The 15,874-nt window shown below is 37.2% G+C and overlaps 1 protein-coding gene across 1 annotated transcript in view; it reads left to right on the top strand.

Annotated features, from left to right (window-relative positions):
* The first annotated feature begins 10 nt into the window (after positions 1–10).
* The window catches only part of ryr2b (ryanodine receptor 2b (cardiac)), a 46,578-nt gene continuing 30,714 nt past the window's right edge, over positions 11–15,874 (top strand). The window contains 40 exon segments of the mRNA XM_043263700.1: positions 11–134; positions 1,527–1,643; positions 1,743–1,847; positions 1,928–2,002; positions 2,083–2,099; positions 2,101–2,159; positions 2,263–2,375; positions 2,452–2,569; positions 3,317–3,413; positions 3,488–3,562; positions 3,663–3,819; positions 3,971–4,138; positions 4,501–4,622; positions 4,766–4,949; positions 5,036–5,171; positions 5,247–5,342; positions 5,459–5,577; positions 5,857–5,990; positions 6,092–6,333; positions 7,107–7,299; positions 7,451–7,670; positions 7,804–7,908; positions 7,978–8,081; positions 8,162–8,245; positions 8,344–8,503; positions 8,659–8,806; positions 9,304–9,512; positions 9,623–9,797; positions 9,928–10,136; positions 10,284–10,591; positions 10,675–10,789; positions 10,885–11,045; positions 11,364–11,523; positions 11,754–11,840; positions 12,220–12,446; positions 12,875–13,685; positions 13,833–14,033; positions 14,513–14,618; positions 14,726–14,866; positions 15,043–15,319. Coding sequence (XP_043119635.1) covers positions 90–134; positions 1,527–1,643; positions 1,743–1,847; positions 1,928–2,002; positions 2,083–2,099; positions 2,101–2,159; positions 2,263–2,375; positions 2,452–2,569; positions 3,317–3,413; positions 3,488–3,562; positions 3,663–3,819; positions 3,971–4,138; positions 4,501–4,622; positions 4,766–4,949; positions 5,036–5,171; positions 5,247–5,342; positions 5,459–5,577; positions 5,857–5,990; positions 6,092–6,333; positions 7,107–7,299; positions 7,451–7,670; positions 7,804–7,908; positions 7,978–8,081; positions 8,162–8,245; positions 8,344–8,503; positions 8,659–8,806; positions 9,304–9,512; positions 9,623–9,797; positions 9,928–10,136; positions 10,284–10,591; positions 10,675–10,789; positions 10,885–11,045; positions 11,364–11,523; positions 11,754–11,840; positions 12,220–12,446; positions 12,875–13,685; positions 13,833–14,033; positions 14,513–14,618; positions 14,726–14,866; positions 15,043–15,319 — 6,380 coding nt within the window. The 5' untranslated portion in view covers positions 11–89.

Genomic DNA, 15,874 nt, shown 5'->3' with positions numbered 1-15,874 from the left:
CCTGCGGCTGGGTGAGTGGAGCTCTTCAGTCTTCTGGTTCTTGCACACAAGTCCTTTAACAGAAACGTCCAGCTACACAGGCGCTGAACATGGATATAGCAGAAGCGGAAGATGAAATACAGTTTCTGCGAACTGTAAGTAAAATGGACTGCATTAAATGCAAATTTGAATGCAATGAATTTCTCGACTATTTCTTAAAGATGAACTCCATTTGTATCTGCAGACAGAATAAGGGCTACTTATTAAACTACAACTAGATTTGTTATTCAACTTATGTAATGGGTCATTATTGAGATTATTGGATTGGATGCTACCAGATGGGTGACAAAAGAATATTTTTGGCCATGCGTATGGATAAACAAGCATGTTTCCAGCACATGTGAAATTTTGATCTGTACCTCAGAGATTAACAGTGTATTTAGTAATATCTTAACTGTAAGCAATTGCTCATTCTGTAACTGCATTTTTTTATTATTTGTTAACTCTATGGTTATATATATATATATATATATATATATATATATATATATATATATATATATATATATATATATATATATTTTACAGTGTTTGAATTAACATTTGATAGAGATTGACCCATATCACTGGTGTCTATTTTTACTTTGTGTTATCAGTAAGAGAGGAACTGGAGAGTCTGTTGGATGCGTGAGCTATTCACTCTCAGCTCCATATCTCTGAAACAGAGATAAATGAGATTCTGTGCCCTCTCTTTCTCACACACATACATTACACACCTCCACAGATTCGTTGTATGCATTTTAGCACATGCATTTGTAACAGTATAATGGCGGAAAGCGTTCATTGTTTGATGCTGTGTTAAATCTATGCTTTAAAAGTGACGTTAATGGTTGAATACGTGTTGTGTTGTGTGTGAGAGACCCACTGGCCAGTGAAACTCACATGACAAGCTGGAGGTGCTGGAATTCTCTATTCACTCACTGATAAGTCGGTCCTAAGTATTCAGTCCTTATAAGGCTGCACTGCACTAATGACACAGAAACACTGATATTGTCCACACTGTAAGAGTAGAGCTTATACTTTATATAGCATGTGGGGATTTTCAAATATTGCAAAAAAAAAAAAAAAAAAAAAAAAAAAAAAAGCCTTATTTAGCCAATGAATTAATTACATACAAACTACTTTGTGTGATTTTTACCAAATTTTGGTCATTGTTGATATCACTGAGGTTTGTGTGTTTAGTTTTGATGTGCATGTGCCTTTATGCAATGCTATTCAATGATCATTTTGCCTTGACAGTAATTTATTGTCTGAATAGAATATTTTACATTTAAAAAATGAACATCAGCAAAGTGGTGTTGCTGTGGTCAGTTAATCAAACCTCATTGTGTCACACTGTCTTGATCTTTTTTTTAATATTTTCTTTGTACAATGTAACGGGTTAAATACTGCCTATATAAAACATTTATTTAAAAAAATACTGTTTATTTTCAATTCATAATAGTATTTCGATTTGTTCCATTTGTCTGTATGTGACTGTATTACAGAGGGATGAGCTGGTATTGAGGTGTTGCTCATCAGGCCCTCATCAGCAGAAACTGTGTTTAGCTGCAGAAGGTTTCGGTGACCGGCTGTGCTATCTCGAGTCCACCACCAACTCAAAAGTGAGAATAGCATTTGTTTAATAAAATTTTTAATAGCAAGTTACTACTCCGTGTGTAAGAAGAGCCTTCCATGTGCGTCATCGAACCTCTTGCTTACAGAATGTTCCCGCAGACCTTTCTGTGTGCGTGTTTGTTCTCGACCAGTGTCTGTCAGTCCGAGCTCTGCAGGAGATGCTGGCCAGTCACGAAGAGCAGCATGCAGGGGTGGGTCATGTATTTATTTCAATGTATTTATTTAATTTGTGCCAAACGCTGTAAAATACGACAGAGTGGTTTTGTTTCAGTTGAGTGAGGCAGCTGGGCGTCGTACTCTGCTCTATGGCCAGGCGGTTCTTTTTCGACATGTCTATAGCGACATGGTAAGACCGGTCTTAAATTTGACCTTTTTATTGCTTGGACAATGATGCTTTAACGTTAAACGTCTTCTGCCTTGTTTTAGTATCTTTGCTGTCTGTCCATCTGGCCTCTCCTCAGACAAACTGGCTTTTGATGTTGGTTTGCAGGAGGACACGAAGGGTAAGTTCAAATTCTCCCCCTGTATATTGTGAAATGTGCACGTGAAAGCTCCTGCTATGAATACATGTTATTGGTGTCAGGATTATTGTTTGTGTGGTTTTAGGTGAGGTGTGCTGGTGGACGGTACACCCTGCCTCTAAACAGAGGTCAGAGGGGGAGAAAGTCAGAGTGGGGGATGATCTCATCTTAGTTAGTGTTTCCTCTGAGAGATACCTAGTGAGTAAATCCATTCTAGTTATCTGTTTATATGATTGTATACCTGTATTTTTATACAATATGTCTCTCATTTTAGCATGTGTCGTGGAGTAATGGTGAAGGTAATGACAACGGCATTGGCCGAGTGGATGCTGCTTTTCAGCAAACATTGTGGAGCGTGGCTCTTGTTTCTACTCAGACTGCAGAGACGCAGGGTAGACGATCAATCACACTTTGTCACTCATATAGACATTTGTTTAGTGTCTGTAGATCTTACTTGCTGATTTTCAGGCTTTGTGACTAAATACATTGCCTGAAATGCCAGTTTTTAGATATGTTGGTCCCGCTTTATATTAGGTGACCTTACATTTACATTAATCATTAAATGCAGTGCACTTATTGTGTACATACGTGATTTTACATTGTACTTTTATTTATAAATATTTCTGTAATTGCATCTGTAATTCATTTCTGTAATTACATATATATGTATTTATATATACTTTACCCAAATCCCATATCAATATTGGTGAAAGTTTTTTGCAATACAGTATGACCACAATAAGTACATTGTACTTATTTTTTAATGCAAGTACTTAGTAGTTAAGGGCTCCCTATATAAAGTGTGACCGATATATTTCCAAAAATTGCTATATATTCAAGTATATATTTTATATTTATGTAGAAAATTGAAATTTGTTTTAATACTTTGTAAATTTTTCCCACACAATGTATATATCTCTATACATTTTATATATATATATATATATATATATATATATATATATATATATATATATATATATATATATATATATATATATATATATGGGTGCATTGTGAATATAGTATGTATACTAGTTTTATAAATTACAGTTATTTTTGTAATATTTTATAATGTAATATTTTTGCTGGAGGTTTGTATAGAATTTTGTATAGAAGTGTTTGATTTTGACCTTTAGGTTATGTGAGAGGCGGGGATACCGTGCGTCTGCTACACGGACACACAGATGAATGTTTGACCATTCCTGCAGCAGAACACAGACGGGAGGGGCGCAGGTCAGAGAGGTCAAATAACTCATTGAATTGCATTAATTGCATCCTATTTCACCATTTTCCATCTTTTCCTAAAGGTCTGTCCATTTTGAGGGGGGCTCTGTATCTCTTCAGGCACGGTCTTTATGGAGGCTTGAAACGTTACATGTTGCGTAGGTTTTCCTCCAGTTAGTTTGTGTATGACGGTACATAAAAGTATATATTTATTACTTCTGTACTGGTCAGATCACAGAAGGGAAGGGTTGTTTGCAGGTGGAGCGGCAGCCACACACACTGGGGTCAGTCTTTCCGTCTTCGCCACCTTTCCAGCGGATTATACCTGGGACTGACTCATGATCGGGGACTACAGCTGGTGGAGAGAGAAAGAGCTGATGTTAAATGTACTGCGTTCTGTCTCCGTGCATCAAAGGTTGGATAATATCAGCTATGAACAGCCAGATAAACCGCATTTTTGATTATATTGTATAATCAGCATCATCATTGTCCTGCCTACACTTTCTCATAAAGTGTGGTAATATATTTTTACTATGATTAATAAAAATGCTATTCCATCTTTATAGGAAGAGAGCCAGGAGAGCCCATGCTTGAAGAGGAGAGATGGCATGGGTGCACCTGAGATCAGATATGGAGACTCCCTCTGCTTCATTCAGCACGTTGACACAGGGTTTTGGCTCACATATCGGACCACTGACTCCAAAAGACAGAAGGAAGAAGTGCCACAGAGAGAGGTCAACTTAAATAAATAAATAAAATAAGGTCTAATGTCATACTAGATAAGAACACTTACAATACAGAACATCAGAAATCTTTCTAATTATTTTAATTTGTTTGTGAAACAAATACTTTTTCAGGATTCTTTTAAGAGAAATTTGTAATCAATTTTAAAATTATTTAATTTATTAATGCATTTACTGTGACTTTTGATCAACTTAATAAAAATACAAAAAATAATAATAATAAAAATTTTTTTACTGACCCCAAACTTTTTGAAAGGTAGTAAACATTAGACAGTTCTAGTGAACTCATTAACCGCAAGTTATATCTAAGTTAATAAGCCATCTGACCAAAATGAAGTGGTTCTCTCTTGTAGGCTGTTTTGCAAGCGGAAGGTCACATGGATGATGGAATCACCCTTTCTCGCTCTCAGAGGGAGGAGTCACAAGCTGCTTCTTTAATTCGAAGCTCCGCCCTTCTCTTCTCAAAATTCATTAGGTAAGTAGTAGAGTGGTAGCAGATGAAATATTATGTGCGTATCAACTTTGCTTGATCAGTTAGATTTCCAGATGGTTATGTGACCAGATGGAAGGCCAAAATGTGTTCATAAAAGCACATTTATGTTTCATATTTTTCTGAAGGAGATTAGATGATGTCAGCCAGAAGGAAAACAACACTGATTTGGATCTTCCAATTGAGATGGTCCGTCTGACTCTCCAGGATTTGCTTGGTTATTTTCAAAGTCCTAAAATGGGTCAGGATCATGAGGTCAGACAGGGAGACATTAGAGCACTGAAGAACAGACAGAATCTCTTCCAAGATGAGGTAATAATACCTACGGCGAATGAGAAACTTGCTACACACTTGCATTCATATCTGAATTGTTTACTTTTTTATTGTGCTTCTCACAGGGTATGATCACTCTGGTGCTGGACTGCATCGATCACTTGCATGTGTACAACAGTGCCTCTCATTTTGCAGAGGCTGCTGGGAAAGAGGCAGGAGAGTCTTGGGAAATCATCTTGAACTCTTTTTATGAGCTGCTAGGTATTGGATGACTAATGTTTAAAAATTTATATTCAGGTTTAGCTTTAATAAACACATTTTCTATTTTCCCCTCAGCTGCCTTAATCAGGGGTAATCGGAATAACTGTGCCCACTTTTCTGGTTCTTTGGATTGGCTGGTCAGCAGATTGGAGAGGCTGGAGGCTTCCTCTGGTACATGATTTGCAAAATTGTTTAGCTTGTATTGTGACTAGAATAAGGTGATTTTAGAGTCACCAGTAAACTTTTTTTTTTAATGCGTCACCCTCTCATTTTTTACTTTTTTTCAGGAATATTGGAAGTGTTACTTTGTGTTTTAGTAGAAAGCCCTGAAGCTTTGAACGTTATTAAGGAAAGTCACATAAAATCTATCATCTCACTTCTGGATAAACATGGAAGGAACCATAAGGTAACATTTACAGTACCAGGGTCTGCATTTATTTCATCAGAAAAACTGTGTGAAATAATATTATAATTTAAACTAATTTTGAATGTAACACACCTGTGTGTGTGTGTGTGTGTGTGTGTGTGTGTGTGTGTGTATTCCTGTGTATTCTCAAAAAACATTCTCATTATTATGATTAAAAAAGTTGTGCTTTTTAATATTTTTGTAGGTATTTTCATAAGAATTAATAATATTTTGTCACACTTTAAATGGCTTTATATTTATTTATTTATTTATTTGCAGGTCTTGGATGTGTTGTGTTCACTCTGTGTGTGTCATGGCATGGCTGTTCGCTCTAATCAGCATTTGATTTGTGACACACTGCTGCCAGAAAGAGACCTGCTGCTACAGACAAGACTGGTCAACCAAGTTTTCAGGTGACTTGTTATCAACTCCCACCACACCACAAAGAATAGTGAAAGGAAAATTTATATAAAAAGAAATGTATCAACACATTTTATTCTTTTTGTCTGTTTAGTGTTCGTCCAAACATCTTCCTGTGTGCAAGAGATGACTGTGCGCAATACAAAAAATGGTATTATGAGGTAGTAGTTGAGAAGGCGGAACCTTTTGTGACAGCAGAGCCTACTCACCTACGAGTGGGTTGGGCCAGCACTGAAGGGTACTGTCCCTCCACCACAGGGGGTCACGGCTGGGGGTCAAACGGTGTGGGAGATGACCTGTTCTCTTATGGCTTTGATGGACTCCAGCTCTGGACAGGTGAGATGGAGACTAAGCACAAAAACCGTTCTTTTGTAAAAGATGTTTTGAACTGTTTTTAACATTGCTTATTTCAATTTAAGTATTATATGAATATAAATAGAATATAACATCAAATCAGCATAAAAGAGTGACTGCTCACACGTTACAATACGTGTACACTAATAAGCATTAATTCATGCTTAAATAATGCACAAATAAAATTGAATGAATGTATAGCTCATAAAGCTATTCATTAATGATAGCCACATTAGCAACTAATAATGAGTCTGTCTGCTTAATATATTAGTTCATTAAATTCAAGTTGATTGAATTGATATAAGATTAATTCCCTAATAACTACTACTTTTAATTACCACAGTCAGTCGAAGCCTTGTATTTCAACTTCCAGGCAAAACAAGTAAAATAATATGCCTTAATACATGATTAATTACTGCATTACTTGTGCAAAATCATGTGAAAATTACTACAATTTAATAATCTGCCAAAATAAATGACTTTTATAAACAGTGATGGTCATTAGTCAATTATTATATGATGGTTTATGTTGTGAGTTTACATGTTGAGGCACATCATTATTAACTCATTATTTAGTAATTGTAGTAATTTACACAGTTTGCAGAAATAATGCATTAATCATGTATTAATGCAAAATAAGGGAATACATTTTTATTAGTTACTATAAGTTAATTACTATTTGTTACTATTTGTAGTTTTTAAGGAGAATTAATCCACAATGACATATTTAAGTAACTATTGTTTATTTTTTGTAGGAGGCGTAGGTCGGAGGGTCACCTCACCCAATCAGCACTTGCTAAGGGAAGATGATGTCATTAGCTGCTGTCTTGACCTTAGTGCGACCTGCATCTCCTTCCGGGTCAATGGACAGCCAGTTCAAGGCATGCTGGAGAACTTCGGGGTGGACAGTCTGCTGTTTCCAGTCATCAGCTTCTCAGCCGGAGTGCAGTGAGTTACCTTTGAATGGATTTCGACTTTGCATGTTGTGTTACTTGTATGTTTGTTTGCTTATGATTCATCATCACACAATGAAAAAAGCGGTCTGATTCTCCAACTCTTTATTTTGTTTTAAATGAACTTGTTGTGTTTCTTTCGTTAGGGTGCGTGTGCTGTTTGGAGGCACACAGGGGGAGTTTAGGTTTCTTCCTCCAGCTGGTTTCTCTCCATGCGTCGAAGCTCTCCTCCCCAAAACCCGCTGCAAGCTGGAACGGTTTCATAAACTCACACGAAATCACACCGAAAGCCATCGTGACCTCTTAGGCCCTGTGGTATCTATAAGCCCAGTGACCTTTATCCCCATTCCAGTGGATTGCAACGAGGTACTATTTAACTCCATGTACGCTCTGATTATTTTAAATTTAACATCAGTATGTTTATTTCAAGCTACAATCGGTCTTGCAACAACTTGTATGAGAGTCTGACACCCTTGCTCTCGACTCTGCATCTTGTAAGGTCGACTATCCCCCACAGCTGGAGCAGATCGGAGAAAGATTAGCAGAAAACCTTCATGAACTCTGGCTTATTGACAAAATAGAGCAGGGATGGACCTACGGAGCTGTAAGCATCTGAGTAACATTTTTAGATAACTCATTCTGATGTACATTGAAAATACATCTTTTCTCCTAGGTTAAAGATGAGAGCAGAAAAGTACACCCCTGTATGGTTGAGTTTTCTAAACTTCCAGATCAAGAGCGAATTCATAACCTCCAGTCTTCTGAGGATATCATCAGGTATTCCATGGATTATTGTGCCTAATGAAGTATTAATTCGCTGTTTATTATTAATCATGCTTCTTTTTGTGTTGTGAAAGGACTCTTCTGGCTTTTGGTGTGTATATTGGACTCTCTGATGAACATGCTGAGGAGAATGTGAAATATGTCCGCCTTTCAAATAAGTATATCAGAATAAAGTTCCTCACTAAGACAACTGACATTGAATGCAAAAGTGAAAAGTGTTGCATGTTAATTAATCCCGATTACATAATCTGTCCAGATATGAGTTGTGGAATGGATATAAACCAGGCCCGGTGGATCAGTCCCGTGTCGTGCTAACAGCTGCACAGGAAGAGCTGGTGGACAAACTGGCTGAGAATAAACACAACATCTGGGCCAGAGAGCGTATCAGGCAGGGCTGGAGCTGTGGACCACAGCAGGTGGAAATTAAAGTATTTTTCTGAAAATAAATTACATAAATATGATCTTGAGAATTTTTTATACTTACTGGCAGGAAACCACCAAATATGTCTAATTGAGAACATCAGTATTACTAATAGGAGATTGCTTTTCAATATACATTTCCATGTTTTAGGATGTAATGTATAAGAGAAGTACTCAATTAGTGCCATTCTCCCTGTTGGATGAGAAGACCAAGCAGGCTGGTAGAGATGCCATGAGGGACGCACTGGGTACCCTTCTTGGGTTTGGATATACTGTGGAAACGCTGGAGCAAGAACATGGTTGGAGCATTATCGTTTTATGTTATAGAGTTATAGAGTGCAGTCTGGAGAATTACCATTTGGCCAGTTACTTAACTTACTCACAAATGTACTTTTAGAATTTAAAAATATATACCTATATTTAGGAAGGACACATTAAATTAGTAAGTCACAGTATTATAACCAAAAAATTAGAAATGTTTCTTAAGAACCAAATCAGCATATTAAAATTATTTCTGAAGGATTATGTGACCCTGAAGATTGGGGTAATAGCTGCTCAAAATTAAGGAATAGCTTGTATTTTCAAAATATTTAAATATTAAGCCGCCACTCTAAATTGTAAAAATGTTTGACAGTGGTAATGTTTTAATACATTTTTGATCAAATACTGTAAATGCAGGCTAGGTGAGCAGAAGTGACTAATTTTAGAAACATTAATAAAGCTTAGAAAACCCTAACTATTGATGGTAGTGTATGTTAACTAAACATGAACGCTGTTGTATTTTTCTCTCTCATAGCTTCAAACTGCAATATTAAGTCTGTGACTGTAGAGAGATTTCGTATTTTCCGTCTGGAGCAGCTCTTCGCCGTGCATGATGGAAAATGGTACTTTGAGTTTGAGGCAATAACTGATGGAGAGATGAGAGTAGGCTGGGCACGACCTGGATGTAAACCTGATGTGGATCTTGGGTCAGATGATCAGGCCTTTGTGTTTGATGGTTCTAAGGTATTTCAGTAATAATTTATTATGTCAAAGCAAATTGTACTGAGCTTATAAACATGTTATGACTTTAGGATTATAAAATAAATTATATATCTTTTTTTTGCATATTTTAGGGGCAGTGGTGGCATGGTGGGGCAGAGCGATTTGGTGGCAGCTGGAAGAGGGGGGATGTGATTGGCTGTTTGTTGGACCTGACTACATGTGTAATGATGGTTACTCTTAATGGAGAGCTGCTGCTAAACAGTCGTGGTTCTGAACTGGCTTTAAAAGATTTTAATAAATCTGATGGTGAGTTCTCTTCGATCGTTTTCAGTTCCGTTTTGACACAAATTTATCAAATTAAAAATGTATATAAAGTTATACTTTTCTGCTTGGTGTAACATACATTTCTCACAGTTTTCTCTTTGATGAATTCTAGGTTTTCTGCCTGTCTGTAGCATAGGGATAAACCAGGTGGGACGTTTAAATTTGGGTCGCCAGGTTGACTCCCTAAAATACTTCAGTGTTTGTGGCCTACAAGAGGGATACCAGCCCTTTGGTTTGAACATGAGCAAAGAGATACCGCTATGGATGAGCTGGAGAGAGCCTTTGTTCATTCCTATACCCGATGACCATCCTAACATACAGGTTAGTTAATTTACATCCAGTGTAGGTGAGGTATTTGTAGATAAATAATATTTTTGGAGATAAACCGAATGCTTAATTTTATTCAATGTCAATGTTTATTTATGTCAAATGCAAAGTTATATAATGTTATATATAATTTCTTCCCAGGTGATTCGTGTTGATGGAACAGTTGGCAACACCCCATGTCTGAAAGTAACACAGAAGTTTTTCGACCAGCAGGAAAGGGGCACAAGCAATGTTGGATTTTACCGTCTGAGCATGCCAATAGAGTGCGCACAGGTTTTCTCCAGCTCTGGGGAGGTCACTGTGGGCTGCCACCTCAGAGATATAGAGGAGGGAGAAGCAGATTCTGACTTTGAGGTTCTGATGAAGGCTCACAGATGCACAGGATCCAGAGATGAGCTCAGTAATCACAAAGACCACAGTCAGGAAAAGCCATCCAGACTCAAACAGCGGTGAGTTCAGTGCACTCCTTCTTGTTTATACCAAAACGAAACTGCTGTCTTTATTACATACCTTTATCAACTGATGGCTGTAGGTTTCTGCTGAAGAAGAAACCAGAGTTGAACACCAGCCACTCATCAGCACGTCTGTTGGAGGAAGTGATGGCCATCGAGAAAGATGAAAACAACCGCCTTGTTCACTGTACTACGGTAGTCAAAAATCTTTTTTTAGTTATCCGTTTGTTACTTGATCACTGAACAAGTATTTTTGGTTTAACTCTTGTTTTATGTTTTTCTGACTGCAGTATTATTATTCTGTGAGAATCCCCTACAGTCAGGAGCTGTCTTGTGTTTGGGTTGGGTGGGTAACTTCTAAGTTCCACCATCAGGATGTGAACTTCGACCTGGACAGAATTTGCACTGTCACAGTCACCCTCGGCGATGAATGGGGCAAAGTTCATGAAAGGTAAGAATCATAGGGCTTTAAACAAAGAAAAGTATAGTTTTTTTTATTATTATTTAAAATATCTTAAAATACATTTCATTTGATATTATATTTATATTGAGTGTCGGTAATGTAAAAATGAAAACTATTACAAATCTTTTTTTTAGTGATTAAAAACAAGAATGAAAAATGTAGAATAATGGGGTCTATATAGAAATGTATTTAAAAATGACACAAGCACATAACAGATGTACTAAATAAAAAGTTTAATTCATATATGAATATATACTGTAATAGTAAATTAACAATAAACCGGTGTGTGTTTTAATTGCTTGTTAGTGTAAAGCGTAGCAGCTGTTACATGGTGTGCGCAGCAGAGGGCAGTAGTTTGTCCCATAGCCGCAACAGCGGTGGCCTGGAGATAGGATGTCTGGTTGACACGGCAACAGGGCTCCTGACATTCACTGCTAATGGCAAAGAACTTACAACATACCACCAGGTGAGCATCAGTTATCAGTGTTAACATTCCCATTCAAATATTTTAGCTTTGCATATCATATTTGTAATATAGGTTATGCTTTAGCGTTTGCTAATGGTCTTACTTTCCCTCAAAACATGTGTATAATATGTAGATATTAGCGATACACCAAAAGCAAAGCACTTTCTAGACACTTAATTTTGAATACGTTTTCCTTTAGTTTGACGTCAGACATGTCTTTTTATTTATAGGTGGAACCTGGGACCAAGCTTTTCCCTGCTGTATTTGCAAGGGCCACAAGTTCTAACATCTTCCAATTTGAGTTGGGACGTATCAAGGTAAACCAGTTCATGAGTTCTGTTCTCCATCATTACATCCTGTGGAAGACCAAATAAATCTCTCAAAAAGTGTATCTTTGAGCTCAGTGGACTTCCTTAATAATACATTTCATTGCCAGCAACTCCTTTGGCGTTAATAAATAAAAGATTGAATGCAGTATCAGTCTTCTTAAAATGGGTTGCAACACTTACATTTCTGTCTCAGAGCAAGATTGTATTATATATTCTTATGTAACTTATACAGTATTATTACCTTTACATAAACTCAGTTGCAAGCTTCTACAAAAAAAACATTTCTGCACATAAGTTTAATATAAGATATATTTATTTTTATCTGTAATATTTGCGGCAGGTTATTGATTTGTATTGTTGCCCACAGAATGTGATGCCGCTATCAGCAGGAGTTTTTCGGAGTGAAAGAACAAATGCAGAACCTCAGTGTCCTCCTAGATTGTGTGTTCAACACTTAACGCTTATGCGGTGGACCCGAGTCCCTGACCACACTCAGCCTGTGGAAGTGACCCGTCTGGAGGAGAGATATGGCTGGGGAGCTCGCTGCAGTCAGATCCAACAGATCATGACCCTGCATATACCTGAGGAGAACAGGTCAGAGGTCATGTTGAAGTAACTGCTAACATCTTTGCCACTCATGTCTATGGATCTAGAAAATAGTATTATAGTTCAAAGTGCAATTTTTAATCAAAACATTTACAGGTAATTTCCCCATAAAAATGTGCTGTTTAAAAATACAAAACTATACTTGCAATTATACTTATATTATTAGTACATCTATAAAAATTTTAACACTTTACTTGCATTTTTATATATGGAGTTTTAAATAAACATTTAACAAATAAAATTTATTTAAAATGGTTTAATAAAGAATTAGAATTTAACATTCCAATAACATTTAACAAAACCTCTTTATTTCAGTATTCATTTTTGTTTTTTGAATATCTATATTCATTCAACTACCACCCCCACAAATCTGCAGTTTAAAAATACAAATCTACAAAAAATTGAACCTCTTTCAGGTGTGTTGACATTCTGGAACTGTCCGAACTGCGTGATCTCCTGAAGTTCCATGATCGCACCCTTCACCTCTACTCAGCCCTTTCAGCTCATGGAAACACACTTGTAAGCCACGCCCTCTGCAGCCATGTGGACCAATCACAACTTTTGTTCGCCTTGCAGTGCTCTAGAATGCCAGGTCACCTACGGACAAGTTACTACAACCTCCTCATCAACACCCACCTTGGTGCCCACGCCAGTGCCAGACAGGCCATGACCAATGAATACATTGTGCCTATGATGGACACCATGCAGTCCATTACGCTCTACAAAAACAAAAGGAAAGTGCAGAGATTCCCAGGAAGTGACCTCAGCACTTCCTTATGGCCTAGAATGTGTTTTACGTCGCCCTGCTTCATCAGAGCTGATAAATTAGATAGAGATGAGGGCAGGGCTTTGTGGAGTAACTTGCACCAAAGCAGCCCAGAGTTTCCATTGGATGTATTAAAGGATGTTGTCATAACAATGCTGAAGGAGGCAGTGGCAGCAGTATGGCAGGGTGTGAGGGATCCTGCCGGAGGAAGCATAGAGCTCCTAATAGTTCCTCTGCTCAGTTTACTTCACACTCTCCTGCTGATGGGTGTGTATCAGGGGACAGATCTGGAGGCTGTGTTTAGTCTCATCCTGCCAGCCAATTACATGAGAGGAACATGTAAAACAGAAGAGATGGACGAACTAGAAGAAAGTGATGGAGAAAGAGAGGAGGGTAGAGACTGGGAGGATAATATGCAAAGTCTTCTTCAGATGAAACTTCCAGAAGCTGTCAAATTACAGGTTGGCACAGTTCATTTAACAGCATAGTTCACCAAAAAAATGAACATTTTGTCATTTATCTACTCATTCTTATTGACCTGATTCTTCTCTTCTTCTTTAATCTCATAGTATCCCCCTTTCTCACAATTTCTAATTTCTCACCATCAGGTGTGCCACCTTTTGAAGTACCTGTGTGACTGCCAGGCGCGTCACAGAGTAGAAGCCACAATGTCGTTCTCGAGCGACTTCGTAGGTCGTCTTCAAGACAACCAGCGCTTCCGATACAATGAAGTTATGGATGCCCTCAACATGTCTGCTGCCCTCACGGCACGCAAAACTAAAGAGTTCCGTTCTCCACCTCAGGAACAGGTCAGAGGTCATAGGTTGTTTTAGAAACACTGAAACATTTTTCAAAATATTTCTTTTTGTGTTTTACCGAAAGTCACACAGGTCTGGAGCATTATTAGTTTGAATAACTATTCTGATATTTTTAAAATTTAGTATCCACTTAAAGGCATAGCAATAGATCTTTTCCTCCATATTGTGAGGTACAGCTGAGTGAAATATGCTGTTCTGAATGTGAGCTTGCAGTCAATTTTAAGAAAGGAGCAGGTTTTATGCAGACAATATGATTGGAGATGTCCAATATACTTATCCCAGGGGCAAATCTGTTGTTTCACCAAAACACTGTGTTATGACATTTGTATTAAATATGGGGTTAACATTTTTAAAGCAAATGAGTCATTCACATTATGATCAACAACAAAATTGTAGAAAAGATGAAGAATTTTAATTTAACTCAGATTGAACTTTTCCTAATGAGTTGTGTCCTTTTTTTCTCTGGCCAGATAAACATGATGTTGAGCTTCCGGGAAGATGGTCAAGAATGTCCATGTCCAGAGGACATCCAAGATTTGATGTGGGAATTCCATCAGGATCTAATGAGCCACTGTGGTAGGCAGCCAATTAAGATAACAAATGCTATAGTTGTATTACCATTAACTGCCACCATGGCCTTTTATGTGCATTTATTCACATCTTTTTCACTTTGTTTAATGCAGGAATTGATATAGACAGTGATTTGGAGAATGAGGATGAGGAAAATCAGTCAGTCAGGAATCACCTCCAAAGCCTAGTGGATAAAATAATTCATTTAAAGAGGAGAATGTCAGGCCTGCCTGAAGAGATTGTGAACAAACCTGGTAGTAAAGTCTCTTTTTGGCTCTCAAAAATGATCTTTTTCATTATTTTAGGATCACGTTGTTATGTAATGAACTTTATTATTAAAGCATCTTGATTCTTTTACTGGTAAAACTGTACAGGTTTTTTCAATTACACACCAGGTGAGTGAAGTTAAAACAGACCTGTATCTTTCTAGTCTCACTACAGCAGCTGATATCAGAGACCATGCTGCAGTGGACCCAGGAGGGCATTATAGAAGACCCAGCTCTGGTGCGTGCTGTTTTCAGCTTGCTGCATCAACAGTATGCTGGGCTGGAAGGCCACATGTCTGCACCACTACAGAAGACTTACTGTATCAGCCAGACATCTGTGGAAGACACTCTTAATCTACAGTGGGCTCTAGCACGCATTCGTTCATTGCTCACAGCCAGAATGGGCAGAGAAGAAGAGGAACTCATGATCAGAGGATTAGGGTGAGAGAAGATGATTGGGTTTGGAATGTAATGCTATGTAATTACTTATGATATATACTGCACAGTATATACTGTATACTGTGTATTTTTTAAATAGTAAGTGAAACATTATGCAGCGTTAACCATCTTAAACAATACTGTGCTTTATTACATTACCTATTAAAATAGCATGTGAGAAGCATCAAAGTTAATTAATTTAACAATTTAGATTTAATTGTATTTTTATCAGTTTCATTTAAAATGTGCTTATTGTGAATCAAGATCGAGACGTTAAAATGGCAGTTTACTGAAAACCCAAAGAAAGGAAGATATTTAAGTTGATCATTTTAATTTAGGTAATGTAATGGTAATACTGTATATGGGTTTTTGAATATAGAAAAAAATTACAGAAATGTTTAGAAGGTTTTTTTAATGCAGTCACAGGAATAAAATATGTATTTCAAAATATTCAAATATTTTTCATAGTTTTATTTACAAATGTTATTCCATAATATTTTCCTGTAGAGACCTCTTTCAAAAAGTTATTTTTTACTGACCTCAAACTTTTGACGGCTA

Source organism: Puntigrus tetrazona, chromosome 17 (assembly GCF_018831695.1).
Source record: "Puntigrus tetrazona isolate hp1 chromosome 17, ASM1883169v1, whole genome shotgun sequence".
Classification (NCBI taxonomy): Eukaryota; Metazoa; Chordata; class Actinopteri; order Cypriniformes; family Cyprinidae; genus Puntigrus; species Puntigrus tetrazona.
The sequence above is the reverse complement of the archived record's forward strand: the minus strand, read 5'-3'. Positions and strand labels throughout refer to the sequence as shown.